Raw genomic sequence first — 17,191 nt, forward strand, 5'->3', positions numbered from 1 at the left:
AGCACGAGCCAAGTAGAATAATGAAGGTATCTATTTGATCGTTTGAGAATTTTTAGAAATGACGTCGAGAATTGCACAGAAATCAAAGCCTCTGCCCGCCGGCATCTACTGCCCCGTCCTCTCGCTGTACAAGTCCACCCCGCGCCAGGAAATCGACTATGAGGCCTCCTACAAATACTTCGCATACCTGATCCGCGGGGGCGTCGACGGGCTCGTCATGGCCGGAACAACCGCTGAAGCCGTTCTCCTATCTGCGACCGAGCGCCAGGAACTGGTTCGTGTTGCGCGCCGCGCGGCGTCGGATCTGGGATTCCCTGATTTCCCTGTCGTGGCTGGCATCAGCGGACAATCTACGAATGAGTCGATTCAGCTGGCCAAGGATGCGAATGAGGCTGGGGGTGATTTTGGATTGCTTCTGCCGCCGTCGTACTGGGTTAAGGCTGTGACCAAGGATGTGATTGTAGACTTTTATCGCGAGGTTGCTGATAATAGTCCGATTCCGATTGTTATTTATAGTGTACGTACACTCTGGCGTACTGCATTAGGATTCTTTATCTTGTATGCTAACAGTGCAGTTCCCTGCGATGTGCAACGGGGTCGATCTCAACTCGGACGTCATGTCGGAACTGGCGCAGCATCCCAACATCATCGGCACGAAGCTGACCTGTGGCAACGCAGGCAAGGTCACCCGGTTGACGCAGGAGTATAGCCATGAGCAGTTCAGCGTGTATGCAGGGTCATCGGACTGGCTGCTTCCGTGCCTTATCGGTGGTGGCTCTGGATGTGTGACGGGCATCGGCAATGTCTTCCCCAAATCTGTGTCGAAATTGTATTCTCTGTGGAAAGAAGGAAAAACGCAGGAGGCGACGAAGCTGCAGGGACTGGTGGCCCAGGCAGAGAAGGCATGTAAAGAGGGTATTGCGCCGACCAAGTTTGCTGCTGGGTACTTTGCTGGGCCCGGGGCTGGAGTTACAGATGAGAAGGCGTTCTGGCCGAGGAAGCCATATAAACCGTCTGGGAAGGACAAGCAGGAGTGGGTGGTGAAGGTGATGCAGCATCTGGTTGAGATTGAGCAGTCAGTGCCAGATCGTGTTGGAAAATAGACAAAGTCATGATAATTAGAGGTTATATAAATGATATAAATGATATAAATGCATCCCGTTAACTTTACACGGTCCATATATGTATTCCGGTTAAGCACCTTAAATCATTTACTTATAATCAATGCATTCTATATTCTAAATATTCATTACTGCAAAAACTCCTCGCCAATCTGGACATACTTGATGGTTTGACGCCAAAAGGTAAAGGCAATATGGATCGTGCCATCATCAACAAGCATACTGGGGTAAGACAGCTCGCGATTCCGCTTCTCCTCGCTGTTGTTTGTCAAACAGAATCCATCTCCATCTTCCAAAGTCCGATGCTGCCACGACTTCCCATCGTCGTCACTCCAAGCCACACACAGGGGCGCCCTCGGAGCACCCCAGAAAGCCTCCTTGCCATCCGCGCGGTCTTTCTGGTTCGGACGCGTATCTTCCCCCTCTGTAATCTCATCATATAGGCCTTCTCTACGCGCTTCAGCGTTTTTTCGCGAGGAGTGGTTATACACCGCCACCACGCGGCCAGAGGGCAAGACGTCGAAGCATATACCGGCATTTGGATTCGGCAGAGACGTAGGCTGCGGTGCACTCCAGCTCAACCCGTCAGGAGAGGTAGAGAGGTGGATATAATCCGCCCACCGACTGCGATACAGCGCGAGATAGCTGCCGTTCTTGAGGCGTTGGATCTCCATATGCACGCAGCCTGTGCTCTGCGGGACGGCAATTTCGGTCCACGTTTTGCCTTGGTCCCCCGATGTGCAGATTGCAGAGATATCGTCGTTCCCGATCCACTTTGCACCGGGCTCGCCGCGGCATTTGAATGTGGGAACCACGAATGCGCCGTTGTCGAGGATGATGACGGGCTGGCGGATGAAGGTGCCCAGGTCGTTGAACAGGATGGTTGGACCGCTCCAGGTGGTGCCATTGTCCGACGAGATAACCCGTTTCACGACGGCAGAGTCTTGATTACCACCTTGCTGCGAGGTATAGAGCAGCCAGAGCTCGCCGGATGGATGTCGGAATAGGACTGGGTTTTGTTCACTGCGTGTATCGTCGTGCGTGACCTTTACGGCGTCGCCCCAGGTCTGCGCGCCCGATGGGAGTCGGGATAGGTAGATGCTGATATCGGGCTTGCCTTCCATGTTCCCGCCGAACCAGGTGCATAGTATATCGCCATTTGGCAGACGGAGGAGGTTGGATGCGTGGCATTGCACCGTTGCCGGGCGCAGGTAGGCTTCCTTACGCACGGAGGGCCTGGCGCCAGCCCGCAGTGTGCCATCCAGCAGACTGGGAAGGGTTTCTTGCGTAATTGCCATGGTTCTGGATGTATGTCGTGTATCCGATCTATTGTTTCTGCAGGTGATGGTGTTATATCACGATGCAGTGCGGGGTGCAAGCCGACATCGGGTCTGGTCCGGCACATCGGACGGTCGTGAATATCGTCGGACGACAGTCCGATCCAGCTCTGCTCTCGCTTCGTAATGGTGGGCCAACCCCATGGGGAACCGAAACCACGCGGAGACAAGCCCTGGCCAGTATTCTTGCTGATCGGTGCCCTTTAAAAGTAGTCTCCAGCCCTCAGACGACTGCGCCCTGCATCTTCAGCCACACCGCACACACTCGTCGACTTCATACTTAATTTACAATGGCTGGCGGAACGAGTATCTGGGCGAGTAAGGATGCGAAGTCCGACCCCAGGGAGATCTTCAACCTGAGATTGCTGTATCTCCTGGTTACCCTGGCCTGGGCGGGCTGTTTCTATGGGTTTGACACGGGGAATATCGGTGGCATTCTGACTCTGCCGTCGTTTGAAAAGGCGTTTGGCTTGTTGGATATTCCGCAGGAGGAGTTTGATGATCGGAAGGTTGGCAGCACCCTGACTTCTTCTTGTATCATGTTAACTGGTGCAGGGAACTATCGCTGCCATGGTCGCCGCAGGAGGCGCTGCTGGATCCCTCCTCGCTGCACCCACGTCCGACTGGCTAGGTCGGAAGTGGTCGGTCTTCCTCTGGGGCCTCGTCTTCATGGTCGGTGCCGCGATGCAAATGGTCCCCAACTACGACGTGCTGCTGGCAGGAAGGTTCATCGGTGGACTGGGAGTCGGCGCCAGCTCCATGCTGAGCCCGCAGTTCCTGGCTGAGAACTCACCAAAGTCAGTCCGTGGGTCCATGACAGCTACATACAACCTCATGATCGTGACCTCCCTGATGCTTGCATTCTGGGTCAACTATGGCGTCTCGCTCTGGTCTAGACCGAACATTGAGGATGACCATACCCAGTGGCAGACGGCCATGAGTATCCAGCTTATTCCCGGCGGCATGATGTGCCTGATGATTCCGTTTGTGCCGGAGACTGCTCGGTACCTGATCAACCATGGCAAGCCTGAGCAGGGGCTGAAGAATCTGTGTCGACTTCGCAAGCTGCCGCCGGACCATCCCTACATTCAGATCGAGTACCGCGAAATCCAGGCCCAGGTGCAGTACGAGCAGGAGACCTTTGAGGGGCACAACTATTGGGTTGTTGTGAAAGATATCTTTGGGAATAGGAGCAACCTGCAGCGTTTCGTCCTCGCTGTGCTGCTGTTCATCTTCCACAAGCTGACTGGAACGGACTCACTCAATGTGTGTCCTCTCCCCCGTCACTGCTATTGCTCGCTAATGGTTTGTTAGTACTACGCACCTCAAATCTTCGAGCTCATCGGAGTGAAAGACGACTCGTCGCTACTGACAACCGGAGTCTACGGCGCCGTCAAAGTCGCAGCTACAATCTTCTACATTACATACCTGGTCGACCGCGTCGGCCGTCGTCTTCCACTGCTCATTGGTGCCACCATCCAGGCTACCGCCATGCTCTATCTCGCTCTGTATCTGCGCTTTGCGGGCGTCGATAACACTGACATGGGCGGCACCCCGGCTGGAGGTATCGTCGGCCTCGTCTGGATCTACCTCTATGCCTTTGGATGGTCCTTTGGACATAGCGTGGCGTGCTACATTGTTGCTGCGGAGATATTTCCCACTCGTATTGTAGGGCCCAATCTCCTGGCTTGTCTTTCTTCTCTTTCTGGTATAAGATGTACTGACCTATTCAGCGCTCTACCTGCATGGGCTTCTGCTTCTTCGTCAACTGGATCATCGACTACGGCATCACACGCGCAACCCCGAATATGCTCACCAATATGGGCTACGGTGCCTTTCTGCTTTACGCTTTGCTGACATACCTTGGTGTCGTGTTCATCTTCTTCTGTCTGCCTGAGCTGAAGGGCCGCTCGATCGAGAGTATGGACGATCTGTTCCAGCGCCCGCTGTGGACGATGTGGAAGCATGCGTACCCGACCAAGGAGGAGACTGTCAGGCATGGTATTCAGGAGGGAAAGGAGGAGGAGGAGGCTGTGAAGGGGGCAAATGGGGATGAGGAGGAGAACAGGAAGCAGAGTGCTACGCATGTTGAGACGGCTTCGTAGTTTAGTTTATGAATTAGGATGAGAGAATGAATGTTGTGAATGACTGCTATCAAACCAATTCAATAATAATCAGTACTGTCCATGTCTAAGCTCTACCATCAGTACGCACGATTGACTGCTGCCGACGGACATTCTCCGTCGATAGAAGCATCGGTCTTCTCTCCGTTAATGCCAGTGGGACCGCGGGGTCAAGACTTGATATACTTATATGATGAGGGGCATCCGGTCGATATACTATTCAGTACAATCAAAGAACAAAATGGCTACACAATCATTCGAACTGAACACAGGAGCCAAGATCCCCGCTGTGGGATTCGGGACATGGAAGGCTGGCCCTGGCGAGGCTGCTGCTGCTGTCCAGGCGGCGCTGGAGGCTGGATATCGCCATTTTGTATGTCCGAATTTTCACTTGCCTTGCTAGCTTAACTAACTTGGTTAGGATTGCGCTCCTTTATGTATGTTTCTTTGCTATTGATGTCGTACGGTGTTAATAAGCGCAGATGGAAACGAAGCAGAAATCGGCCAGGTCTTTAAGAACACCAAAGTCCCTCGCTCCGAGTACTTTGTGACTACAAAGCTGTACTTCCCCGGTACTCGTCAAATGGAATGAATTATGACTGACTGCTGGTTTAGCTGGTCCTCCGACCACCGCCGCGTTGAAACCGCGCTGGACAAATCTCTCCGCGATCTCAAGCTTGACTATGTCGACCTCTACCTTATGCACTGGCCAGTCACGCTGGACCCATCCCCAAACGATGCGAACTACGGTAAAGAAGACCGCACGGTGCATGCAGAAGGATGGGACTTCCGCGACACCTGGCGCGAGATGGAGAAGCTGCTGGCCACGGGCAAAGTCAAGGCCATTGGAGTCGCCAATTTTTCGACGGTGAATCTGGCAAGACTACTAGAGACCGCGAAAGTGGTGCCCGCCGTCAATCAAACGGAGATTCAACCCTTACTCCCCCAGAATAAATTGAATGCCTTCTGTTCAACCAAGGGGATCCATCAGACAGCGTTTGGCCCGCTCGGTGGCTCGGGGAGTACTCTGCATCAGCATCCGGATATTGTGGCCATTGCCAATAAGAGAGGTGTAGATACGGGCAATGTTATGCTGAGCTGGGGCATTCAGAAGGGATGGAGCGTCATTCCAAAGAGTACGAATCCGGTTCGCATTGCGAATAACCTCAACAAGAACTTTGCGCTGGATGCTGCGGAGATGCAGGCTTTGGATAAACTGGCCCTGCCGAAGGGGAAGAGATTTAATGTCCCGAACTGGGGGACTACTATCTTCCACGATGATGAGGCTGTTGAGTTGGAATAGTTTTGTATTTCCTGCAAACACCTTGCCACTCGGATTATGATATTTAAAGATACATGTCACAGCATCCACTCTGACGGCGGATCTAACGAATCAACTCCTTCCGAACAGGGCATAGCCTGCTGTGATGTAGGGGTAGTTTGCCGGGGTTCGCTCCTTCGGCGTTGCGCCAACGGTTTAGGGCTGGCCGGCTGCACGGCGGCGCTGCACTTGCATGCAATCACACAGACCGGCCCAATCCCTGACCACGCCATGAAAGCCCGTCTTCGCTAGCCGGGGACATATACAAGGGTGCTCCCGTTCCCCGCTCACGAGTCAGTCGTAGCGTAGTCGCCGACGCCGGTCGTGTCGTTACATATGAATCCGCCATTTCTTTGCCACTGATATAAACTGCCACCCGACTCCTATCGAGGCCCAGTTTCAACGTCATTCAATTTGAGAAGAGGTTCATAATGAATATAGAAATACCTCCAGAGCAATCCACTTCCGCCTACATCGAGCCAGACGTCTCGGATGCAGACTCCGCAGTTCCCGACACAGCATCAACCACATACACCGAGTCCCTTCGATCTAGCCTCCTTCAAAGCGTCCGCGAAAATGGCCGCGGATATCACAATTACTCCTCATCCACATACTTCGTCCCAGAAGACGAACAAGAGCAGGAGCGCCTCGACATGCAGCACGAGATCTGCCTAATGTCCACCAACCGCAAATTATATCTCGCCCCGCTCCCCAAGGATGTCCCCAACGTGCTGGACCTAGGCACAGGAACAGGAATCTGGGCCATCGACTTTGCAGACCAGAACCCCGGCTCGCATGTCATTGGCATCGATCTCAGCCCGATCCAGCCCTCGTGGATTCCGCCGAATTTGAAGTTCGAGATTGATGATTACGAGCAGCCGTGGACTTACCCGGTTAAGTTTGACTATATTCATGGGCGCATGTTGACGGGGTCTATTGCGGATCCGGAGAAGTTGTTTCGCCAGGCGTACGATAATCTGCAGCCTGGTGGGTGGTTTGAATTAATGGATATTGCGTTCCCGGTGACCTCGGATGATGGGACTATGAAGGGGACACCGTATGAGACGCTGAACCAGACCATGGTCGAGGGGCTGAACAGGGTTGGACGGGAAGGTGGTCTACCGAATCGGTATAAAGCGTTGCTCGCTGAGAATGGTTTCAAGGATGTCGCTGAGGTCAGGTACAAGTGGCCCCAGAATACGTGGCCCAAGGATAAGCATCTCAAGAAGATCGGGGAGTGGAATATGGTTAATACGCTTGACGGCTTGCATGGATTTGCCGCCCGTCTGTGTATCCAGGTTATGGGGATGAACCCGGAGGAGCTGGAGGTTTTGCTTGCGGCTTGTCGGAAGGATATCACCAATCCGAAGATTCATAGTTATTGGTCAATGTATGTGCCCTGTTTGACGTGAGGTGATTGACGGTTCTAATCTTTTCACAGTATTGTGGCATACGGACAGAAGCCACTGGAGGCTCCTGCGAGGGCAGCATGATCCTGTCGGACACGTTGAATTAGTATAACGGGTCAGTTAACAGGCCATGGAGGTCTATTATATTAAGTCATCAGGGATCCGGCATCGATAAACAGAACTGGGATTATATTTAGCTTTGGCGGCACACGATGTGCAGCCCACGTTATAATGTAAATCAGGCTGCAGACCTAGTAGATTATTTTCTGTTCAGTTGGATATCAATTGATTCAGGTGACATACAGACTCTACCAGCAATCTAAGCCCTCACGTCCCTCCGGTAGATCATTTGCACTAAAATACATTGCAGAACGAAGCAAAAAGAAACAGCGGACTACTCGAACCAGGAATTCAAATACCCCATGACCTTTCCCCTCCTGGGCCTCTCATACAGAGCCTCATATAGATCAATATCATCCTTGGTGGAACCCAATTTCAAATCTGCAGTTCCAACTCTAACGTACTTCGTGCGCTTGACGATCTTCCAGAATACAAAAGCAACAATGAAGAATCCGACCATGGTATAGCTTGTGAAGAAGGTGGTTATATCCCACTGACCGGAAATAAAAACATCATATCCGAGGATGAGTGTAATCAGGAATGTACCGGCGAGTGCGTACCATGCTGCATACGGCTGCAAGTAGCCCTGATATGGAAGGGTACTGCGGTCGAATCCTTGCTTCTTCATGGTGTAGTAGAAGTGGAGGTATGTAATCACTGTGCCGATATAATTCAGTAGATAAGACGCAGTGCAGATTCCCACGAACCAGTCCAGGACCGTCGAGGAGGACTGTCCCATTTGGAGGAGGGAGAGGAGACAGAAGCATAGGGCCGTTATGATGGAGTAATATGGGAGGCCGTATTTGTTGCATTTGGCGAAGAAGGAGGGTGCTTTTCCGTCCAATGCCATTCCATGCAGGGTTCTGGCTGCAGAGAAAATGACATTGTTTCCGGCTGAGAGGACAGAGGTCATGATCAGGGCGTTCACTAGGTCAGGGACACCCTTGATCCCGAAGTTGATCATGGAGATGACATAGGGTGAGCTAATACAATTGTCAGCATCTTCCAAATCCATTAAGGAGGAATGCATACGCAGCTCCGGTTCCACTGCTACTGTCCTCGCTCGAGGTCACAGCAGCAAGTTTCGGGTCGTCGTAGGGTATCACGATGCCGATGCAAAGGGCGCCTCCGATAAAAAAAAACATCAAACGCCATACAAACGAGATGAATGCCTTGTTTATCAGACGCCGAGGGTTCTCGGCCTCTCCAGCGGCCATTGAGATGAACTCTGGGCCGACCATCCTGAGCTGCATTAGTACCAGGCGCGGGCGCATCGAGATGAAGTACGTACGTGAACGAGCCCTGAATTATGCATGAGAGCAAACCAAGAAAACGTCCGGTATCGCCAGGAACTAGGTACTCGACGAATGATCCCTATTCCGTTAGCATTGCGTGTTGGTGAAGATTAGGTGACGCACAGGATCTCTCCAGTAGCGGAAGCCATAAGGATCCTTGTCTGGGTTGCCGCCGACCATAGTAATAAAAGTGTATAACATCAATCCTAGCATGAGAAGAATCTTGAAAATGGACATGTAGAATTCCGAAATACCAAAGTATTTTACCGTCAGGCCGTTCAACACACTAAACTGTCAGCTACCTTCAGCAGCTAGGGGATATCACACGCACGCGTAAATAACGAGACAGACGGCAACCACCACGCCAACAGGGATCTTATCAGTCCAGTATGTTAGGAGGACATGGATTGCCGTGACCTCGTATGGAATATTAAACGCTGGAATGTATTAGCGTGGAATGGCTTGACCAGCAGGGCCAATGCTTGCCCATTAGAAAAAAGTAGTTCCATCCCATGGCAAAGCTCAGAGCATCATCAACCCAGAACCCTGACAGCCGCACAAATGGGGATGCGATAGGGAGGTAGGTAACCATTTCAGCTGTTTCTGTCAGTGGGGAACAACACTGTAAATCTTTACACTGACCAAAGCACTGGTTGACCGAGAGTATAATGGTGCCGTATATGACAAACCCTAGGAACAAGCTGGCTGGCCCACCCTTGGGGAGGGCAGCTCCCATCTGCACAAAGAGGGCTAGATAGTTAGCATCAAGCGGTAGTTAATTCGAAAATTGGACACACAGGTTCCAATAGCACCGCCAACAGCAAGTAGCTGGATTTCCTTTCCACCCAGCTTTCGATGGAGGTGCTGCGAGCCAGCAGAGATGAGCTCCCCGGGCAGAGCTGCCTCATTCTGCTTCTGATCGAGGTCTGCGTCGGCTGCCTGCTCCACTGAGCTCTTGCGCATACTCAGATTGTCCATTTTGTCGGCCATTGTGTCGGTCCAAGCCTACATGGAGTCCTCTCCGAGTTAAGCAGGACATCTCGTGTTTAAAGCACCACCGGGTGCCTTATCATTGGCCATTCTGATATCAGGACGGTCCTTCCTTTTCCACACAATCAGCTGCTGCTTATCTCGTGTCAGCAAAGTGAGCATCCAATACGTGAATGCGGGGAAGCTCCACAGCCCTAAATGGGGATAGCGACGTGTCACTCCCAGCGCGTAATCTGGATCGAATGCGGGGGTCAACCTTCTCCTTGACGATCTTGACTTCTTTCCGAGGGAAGCGTCCTTGCTTTCTCTTTACGTACAACTTCCTTTCTGCCGCGAGCAGCAGTGCCACATTTGCTTATGCTGTTTTCCGACACCGGCAAACTACATCACCAAACAGCCTATATTCAACCCCGTCCATGGAAGACACGGTTCAACCCAATTGCCCAAGGATCCTCCCAAAAACTTTTATCATAGAAATTTAATCTTCTGATCAGAAAACGCCAACATGACCTCTCCCGCCCACAACGACTTTCGCAGCGACACCTTCACAACCCCAACGCCCTCCATGCTCGCTGCAATGACCACCGCCACATTCGGCGACGACGTCTACTGCGAAGACACCACGACGAACGAATTCCAGTCCGAAGTCGCGCGCCTCACGGGGATGGAATCCGCCCTGTTCATGCTCTCAGGAACAATGGGCAACCAAATCGGGGTACGCATTCACCTCGCGCAGCCGCCGCACTCTGTACTCTGTGATTACAGAGGTCATGTATATGCGGAGGAGGGCTCTGGTCTTGCCGTACTCTCGCAGGCGATGGTTACGCCTGTTCATCCGAAGAATGGACTTTACATGACGGCGGAGGATGTGGAAAGGTGGGCTGTTCTTGGGGATGATATACATACGGCGCCGACGAGGGTGGTTAGTCTTGAGGTGACGATCGGGGGTGTTTTGACGCCGATTGAGGAGATTAAGAAGATTTCGGAGTTTGCGAGGGCGCATGGAATTAAAGTCCATTGTGATGGGGCGAGACTGTGGAATGCTAGTGCTGCGACTGGGCTGGCACTGTCGGAATACTGTCAGTATTTCGATAGTGTGTCCATGTGTGTCTCCAAGGGACTCGGGGCGCCTGTTGGTGGTGTTCTGGCCACTACAAGTGAAGGAATCAAGAGGGCTAGATGGCTGAGGAAGCAGATGGGTGGTGGTATTCGACAGGCTGGTGTATTGACAGCTGCGGCGTTGGTGGGGATACGCGAGGTATGGCCAACAATGGCGCAGACCCATCTGAGAGTGAAGAAGCTGGAACTTGATTTGAAGGAATTAGGAGTTTATCCACAGATTCCAGTTGATACCAACTTCTTCTTCATTGATGCGGAGAGGTCGGGGCTGGATATGGGGGTTTTGTTGGAACAGTGCGAGAAGGCCGGAGTCAAACTCATGGACGAACGCATTGCGATGCACCATCAGATCAGTGATCAGGCAATTGACAACCTCAAAACTGCCATTGCTGAGGCTGTGAAGATTACCAAAGATCTACCGGCTGGATATGTGTCCAAGGTCCAGAAAGGGGGGTACGGGAGCACTTCGAAGATGAACGAGTGGAGTTAATAGAAATCAAAAGCTTGATAGTTTAGAACCACTATCTTAGATATAGATAAATATACTCTATGCCTGCGTGGGATCACCAAGGGCAGCCGCAGACTGATACTGGCTAAAGTCATACTCGACCTCGTAGTCGTCCGCGTTCTCGTCCCCGTCAGACAGGTCAATATCACGGATATTCTCGCCCTCGTCCTCCTCCTCACTGCTGAATCTGTACTCCTCCTTCCTGATCTTCTTCCAAGCCGCGAGAGTCTGCTTCCTCGTCAAGCAAAACGGCAGCTTGGACAGACTCACGCAGCCATCGTCCGTGACCTCGACTGTCTGTCCCACCGAACTCGCCGTATCAGTCGCCTTGTCCATCAGAATAATATGAATAAAAAAGACCATCCCCTTCTTCACAATTACACTCTGCCCGCGCACAAACATCGGGAAATCCATCCACGTCGGCGCAAAAGTGGCGCCCAGCGAGTATCCGCACGAATTGAATCTCTGATCCCTGAATCCATTCTCATCCGCCACACGCGCGTACGCCTCGAATACATCCCCCATAGGTTTCCCCGGTTTCAGCGCCTCCATAGCTGCCCTCATCTGCAGCACATTCACCTCGTGCATCCTGCGAGCCAGCTTCGTCACACCGCCGATCGGGATCGTCCGCATCAGACACGCATGATAGTGTTTATACACGGCCGCATGTTCGGCTGTCAACTGTCTCTCAATCTGGTCCTTCCCAGCAGAGTACCGCGTGAGAACCGCTTTATTCCCGGAAACGAGGATGTTCTCGTTCGCGGGATCGTCGCCCCCGCCCTCATACACGGTTCCTGTGATTTCGCGCCATAGGTCGCCCTCGTATGCGCCCGGCTTTGCAAGTTTGAGGGTCCGCACGAGCGCAAAGTCAGCGAGGTACGCGGCCTTGCGGACCTTGCGCATCTCCGCTTCGGATTTTATGATCCGCAGCTCGCGCGTGAAGAGGTCGCTGTGGTCCACGAGGGTGCAGACTCCGTTCACAGCTTCCTCTAGTGCCTTTCCCAGCCGGTGGGTGAGGGAGCAGGAATCCGGCTCGTACCCGATTCGTTTACTTGGGTCGTTGATGCCAAAGTCCTGTAGCACTTTGGGGACCAGCGAGACGGGGTTGCTGCCTGCGTCGTCGGAGCGGATCAAGACGTCTTTTTGCTCGAGGATGGATGTGAACAGCGCCTGGCGCAGATCGGGGATCCGGGTGATGAGTTTCATGGACCCGTCGCTGTGGAAGTACATCGCCTGGAAGAAGACGTAGCCGAATGTATCGAAGCCGGTGAAGTAGTAGAGCGACTCTTGTTTCGTCATGAGGAAGCCGTCCAGCTTCTCGCGCTTCATCAGGGCGAGTGCATTCTGGCGGCGCTGGGCGTATTCGGCCTCGGAGAACCAGAGGGCTTTCTTGAAGGGGAGGACTTGCTTGGCCATTTTGTTTGACGATGTGCTCTAGAGTTTATAGGTGTGTGTTTCTTTGCTGCATTTTATCTCCGTTATATACTTCGATGCGGGACAGCATAACTCTAATGACCGCTTTTGGCTCGCTGGTTCTTACCGAAAGTGATGAATTAAAGTTCAATCCAACGATGGAGTCTCCACACGAAAAGTGTAAGGTGTAATGAGCACTGGCCACATACGAGCCGGATGTAACGTTCAGCTATCAAGCTCCTGTCAGCCACGCGACGTCGGATTATACCTGCAAGGCCGGCAATGTTCCCTATCTGCTGTCAATTCCGCGGGAAAGACAGTTTTCCGCTGGCACAGTTACTACGTTGGAGGCTGAAGTGCATCATGATTGACATGGCCTTATCATTACATCCGTTCGGCCGTTCAAGGTATTGAAGCCTTTCCTGGCATAGACTGAACCAGGTCATATCTGCCTGTTGAACAATTCAATCTGTAACCACGGTCCATTACAATGAGAAATCAAACGAGCCATTGACGCTATTTGGATATACAGCAACCATACAATCATGGAGAATTGGTATTTATAATTTCAATGTTTGTGGTACCTTTTTGACAGGAACGGTCATTACAAATGCTCTATGTCAATAGCAAGCCACTGAATAGAATACTTCGTCCTTGCAGAAACCTTATGCTCTCATGCAGAATTGTGCTGATCTGCAGGCACAACCTCGACCCTTTAATATGAAGCTGCTCGCTATTTGCATGCTAATCCCTTCCAAAAAATAATANAATCCCCGTCCTCAAGCGACGACCGCTCCCTCCCCAGATAATGCACATATCTAAACGAAATGACCTGCTCCTCCCCAAGCCGTCTACTAACAGCCCCCGTCGCAGTCGCCGAAACATTCTGATCCTCCTCCTCGTCCATCCGCTTATTCTCCTTCCGCAGATGCCACTTAATCACCAGCGCCATGACAGCACAGAGCAAGCACGCCCCGCTCATAATGCCGCCGCCGGCGTAGTATCTCGGTTGCTGGGAATCCGGGAACATGTACGAGGTGTAGAAGTGGGCGACGCCCGCGCCCATGAGGTTCATTATGGCGAGTGCGGCGGCGCGTTTGGCTTTGGGGCGCGGGAGCGACGAGCTTAGCCAGGATACGCACAGGTTGTAGGGGGAGTAGGAGCCCGCTGTCATGAGGAACATGCTGAAGTAGCGGCCGCCGGTTGTGGGGACGAACATGGCCTGTTCTGTTAGCTTTTGTTGGCGCGTTAGAGAGACTGTGATGGTGGGCACTTACCAAAAGGTTTCCCAGGAAGGAGAATAGCAGGGGAATTGCGATGTGCAGACCGCGCTCCTGTGTGTGTGCTGCATGGAAGGAGATACACAGCGAGCATATAAAGGCGGCGAAGTATGGCGGTGCTGTGAGGAGCAGGGTGATGGTGTCGCTGTATCCGAGGGTGCCCACGATGGAGGGGAAGAAGTTGTTGAACGACTGTGCTGTGATGAGCGACATTTGCATGACGATAAACATGTACAGCTTCGGGTCGCGCATGGCCTGCTTGACGCCCCAGGTCAGGGACTTGGGATCGGTGTCTTCGATACCGGCGTTTTCGTTTTGGAGACGCCAGTCCTGTTGCTTATTAGATATGTCACGAATATATTGGGGCGACTTACGGCGTATATTTGCTGCTCGCGGTTCAGCCACCAGCGTTTGGTGCTTCCTGGGAAGTCTGGGATGAATGGGATGACCAGCACGGCGATGGCGATGGTCATGGCACCCTCGATGATAAACAGCCATTGCTAGAGAGTCAGCAGAGCTCTGCCGGTATGGAAGGTAACAAACATACCCATGCTGGTCGGTTCAGCTTATTCTGCATCCGGCTGATAATTCCAGCTGCAATGAGTCCACCAAATGCGCTCGCAAGCATGTTTGCTCCATAAAGAATGGCAATCCGCGGTGGCAGCTCAGATCGCTTATACCAGCACGATAGAAGCAAAAAGACGCCGGGCAGGAAAGGGCCTTCGATAAGACCGAGAATGAAACGGCACATGAAAAGACCAGGGAAGTTCGTGGTGAAGGCCTGGCACATGGAGACAATACCCCAGCCTGCCGTGACTCCTCCGATATACAGCGAGGGCTTGACCTTCAGGATCAGGATGTTCGATGGAACTTGAGTTAGGACATCTGATCATTGTTAGCGGCGTCAACCATGATATCGAGCACGTACATCCGACATAGAAGATCATCAGGCAAGTGTTGTACTCCGTATTGGAGATTCCCAGCGAATCTGGCAATCCAGATATTTTGGCGTTGGCAATGTTGTTCCTATACTTCATGAGCGCCGCCAACATCTACACAGAGCAACATACCTATCCAGAATATTCATCAGAAACAGAATCACGACGGCCGGCATGAGATGAAAGTCCAGACGTCGGACCAGCTTTTTCTCCAACTTTTCCAGATCTGCCGGACTCTTGCCCTCCAGCTCTACCGGGAGTGGCAGCTCCCGGGGAGGAGCGCCGACCTTGTCGATGGTCTCGGTCTGTTGCTTGTCCTGATTCATGTTGGGTTCTGGGAGCAAGGCAGGTAGTTCGACAGGGGAATGCTGGATCAGTAACTATTTGACATTTTACATCTGGGGGAAATCCTGGGGAAACGCACGACGCGGACTGGTCTCCGAGCGTGATAGACCAGCCACTGCGGGGGGGAATACCACGAGTATGGAGAGAAATCCGCTGGAGCTAAATGTGGAGATGTCTTGATGATCAATTGCAACTGTCTAGGAAGTCTACTGGTGGGATTTTAGATACTCTAACACGTATTTCGCGTTCACAGGCGTGGAGGGCTCCCCAATCAGTTCGCCCTGGGTTCCCACCGTCGCCAGGATGTTTTTCATCGCGTTTAGTTCAAAGTTGATGCGCGTGTTCAGAGCACCTCCCCCGATGTGCGTCGTCAAGGTGACATTCTCCATCGCCGCGAGTCGAGGAGACACCTGCGGTTCGTAGTAGTGGACGTCCAGACCAGCCGCCGACAACGAGCCTTCCTCCAGCGCCTGGATCAGTGCCTCTTCTTCAACGATTTCTCCACGGGCGGTATTGATCAGTCTTGCGCCTGGCTTCATGATCCTCAGAGTCTCGCTGTTGATCATATGCCTTGTGTGCTGGTTTAGCGGCGTATGCAGCGACACGCAATCGGACACCTTCAACAAACTCTCCAGCGTATCATGATACTTGACATCCAGGCTCTGCTCTACTTCAGGTTTCTGCCGGATAACGTCAAAGTAATGAACCGACATTCCAATAGCCTGGGCCTTCCGCGCGACCTTTTTGCTGATATTCCCCAGCCCTACCAGGCCCAGGACATGCCCGTGCGGGTTCTGCGAGATGGTCGCAATGAGCTTATGAGTCGCAGTGAAAACCTCAGGATCGGCCGTTCTCGCCGCCAGCTGCGCGCGGGTAAAATTGCGAAAAACGGACAGAATCATATACAGCGTTGTGTCTGAGACTGCTTCGTCCGATGCGCCGGCGCCGTTCGCGTACCAGATCCCGCGCCGTCCAAGCGCTTCAACATCTGCCCAGTTGAACCCTGCCCCGGCTGAGGCGAAAATGCGTACAGAGTCTGGTAACAGTCCGATGAGCTCGTCGTCCCACTGGCCCATCTCACCCCCGGTCTGGAAGAAGGGGCGGAAGATGGCGACGAAATCGCCGTACCTAGAGACTCAGCATTGGGGGGATAGACTGCCAAGGGCGCTACGAACCGTTTTTCCTTTAGTGCCTGGATGAAGGAAGGGCGGTCCAGGGCATCGTTCCGGACAACGTTGAACCGGGCGAGGAAGTCGGTGTTGTAGAAGTCGTGGTTGTACTTGATGGCGTCGCCGAGGTGGAGGACGGTGGGTTTGGCCATGGTGAGCTGGAATCTTGTCGAGGCAATACACCGAGTGCATGATGACGGGAATGCGATGGTTAAATCAGAGAGATCGGACAGACTCCGGTGAAGCTGCAGTCGCAGTTCTGTAGAGACGGAGAGCTCCCCGGCGTCCCACATGGCACACTCTCCATAATATTCCTCAGGGACTACAAAACGGCTTGAGGATATGGCTTGGCTACAGTTCTATCATTATTCGACTTCTACAGCATGAATCTTACCAAATGGCAAACAGTGTGATTCCGCCCCACCGTCCGCATTGACCAGCCGGCCTGTATCCAAACCATGGTGTTCGACTTGGCACAGCAGGGCAGTAGGGTCCTCGGGTTAAATTTATTTGAGTGGACAAGGAGTCGAAGGTATAGGAGAGCATGCAGAATATGAAATGGAAGAATCGGACGTGGGGAAAAGATTGACGAAGCTTAGCCAAAGTAGCCCTGATTTGCGGATATCCACAGATTCCCTCGAATATCCGCATCGGATAACATCATTTTCGGCTATACGTGCCGGGTTTCCCCTCACTACTGACT

General features: G+C 52.5%; 9 protein-coding genes across 9 annotated transcripts; 4 read left to right on the forward strand and 5 right to left on the reverse strand.

Moving 5' to 3' along the window:
* Positions 1-58: 58 nt before the first annotated feature.
* ASPSYDRAFT_156627 (dihydrodipicolinate synthase family protein) lies at positions 59-1,103 on the forward strand (the record flags this gene model as incomplete). Its single annotated transcript, XM_040842571.1, has 2 exons — positions 59-517; positions 576-1,103. 2 exons carry the CDS (start codon positions 59-61, stop codon positions 1,101-1,103), a joined length of 987 nt encoding a protein of 328 aa, XP_040700514.1.
* Positions 1,104-1,186: 83 nt separating this feature from the next.
* On the reverse strand, positions 1,187-2,782 carry ASPSYDRAFT_47987 (sialidase family protein). Its single transcript, XM_040847547.1, has one exon. It carries the CDS (start codon positions 2,417-2,419, stop codon positions 1,250-1,252), a length of 1,170 nt encoding a protein of 389 aa, XP_040700515.1. The 5' UTR covers positions 2,420-2,782; the 3' UTR covers positions 1,187-1,249.
* ASPSYDRAFT_156618 (uncharacterized protein) lies at positions 2,749-5,884 on the forward strand (the record flags this gene model as incomplete). The annotated part of the gene is made up of 9 exons (XM_040842570.1): positions 2,749-2,967; positions 3,014-3,325; positions 3,383-3,724; positions 3,773-4,126; positions 4,192-4,491; positions 4,817-4,954; positions 5,003-5,018; positions 5,064-5,142; positions 5,197-5,884. 9 exons carry the CDS (start codon positions 2,749-2,751, stop codon positions 5,882-5,884), a joined length of 2,448 nt encoding a protein of 815 aa, XP_040700516.1.
* Positions 5,885-6,212: 328 nt separating this feature from the next.
* ASPSYDRAFT_207313 (class I SAM-dependent methyltransferase) lies at positions 6,213-7,850 on the forward strand. The gene is made up of 2 exons (XM_040843917.1): positions 6,213-7,292; positions 7,344-7,850. The coding sequence occupies exons 1-2, from the start codon at positions 6,334-6,336 to the stop codon at positions 7,393-7,395; spliced, it is 1,011 nt and encodes a 336-aa protein (XP_040700517.1). The 5' UTR covers positions 6,213-6,333; the 3' UTR covers positions 7,396-7,850.
* ASPSYDRAFT_1152454 (uncharacterized protein) lies at positions 7,329-9,850 on the reverse strand. Its single transcript, XM_040839992.1, has 8 exons — positions 9,524-9,850; positions 9,369-9,476; positions 9,213-9,323; positions 9,058-9,163; positions 8,850-9,012; positions 8,723-8,805; positions 8,464-8,673; positions 7,329-8,414 (listed from the first exon to the last, which is right to left on the reverse strand). The coding sequence occupies exons 1-8, from the start codon at positions 9,714-9,716 to the stop codon at positions 7,706-7,708; spliced, it is 1,683 nt and encodes a 560-aa protein (XP_040700518.1). The 5' UTR covers positions 9,717-9,850; the 3' UTR covers positions 7,329-7,705.
* Positions 9,851-10,221: 371 nt separating this feature from the next.
* On the forward strand, positions 10,222-11,325 carry ASPSYDRAFT_91962 (threonine aldolase family protein; the record flags this gene model as incomplete). Its single annotated transcript, XM_040852575.1, has 1 exon — positions 10,222-11,325. The coding sequence occupies one exon, from the start codon at positions 10,222-10,224 to the stop codon at positions 11,323-11,325; it is 1,104 nt and encodes a 367-aa protein (XP_040700519.1).
* Positions 11,326-11,382: 57 nt separating this feature from the next.
* Positions 11,383-12,759, reverse strand: ASPSYDRAFT_59961 (M24 family metallopeptidase; the record flags this gene model as incomplete). Its single annotated transcript, XM_040849781.1, has 1 exon — positions 11,383-12,759. One exon carries the CDS (start codon positions 12,757-12,759, stop codon positions 11,383-11,385), a length of 1,377 nt encoding a protein of 458 aa, XP_040700520.1.
* Positions 12,760-13,535: 776 nt separating this feature from the next.
* On the reverse strand, positions 13,536-15,300 carry ASPSYDRAFT_80499 (uncharacterized protein; the record flags this gene model as incomplete). Its single annotated transcript, XM_040851045.1, has 7 exons — positions 13,536-13,574; positions 13,616-13,978; positions 14,034-14,366; positions 14,411-14,536; positions 14,584-14,921; positions 14,965-15,062; positions 15,107-15,300. 7 exons carry the CDS (start codon positions 15,298-15,300, stop codon positions 13,536-13,538), a joined length of 1,491 nt encoding a protein of 496 aa, XP_040700521.1.
* A 184-nt stretch (positions 15,301-15,484) lies between these two features.
* ASPSYDRAFT_47991 (D-mandelate dehydrogenase-like dehydrogenase) lies at positions 15,485-17,053 on the reverse strand. The gene is made up of 2 exons (XM_040847548.1): positions 16,495-17,053; positions 15,485-16,447 (listed from the first exon to the last, which is right to left on the reverse strand). The coding sequence occupies exons 1-2, from the start codon at positions 16,779-16,781 to the stop codon at positions 15,526-15,528; spliced, it is 1,209 nt and encodes a 402-aa protein (XP_040700522.1). The 5' UTR covers positions 16,782-17,053; the 3' UTR covers positions 15,485-15,525.
* Between the last annotated feature and the right edge of the window lie 138 nt (positions 17,054-17,191).

Source organism: Aspergillus sydowii (genome assembly GCF_001890705.1).
Source record: "Aspergillus sydowii CBS 593.65 unplaced genomic scaffold ASPSYscaffold_9, whole genome shotgun sequence".
Taxonomy (NCBI): Eukaryota; Fungi; Ascomycota; class Eurotiomycetes; order Eurotiales; family Aspergillaceae; genus Aspergillus; species Aspergillus sydowii.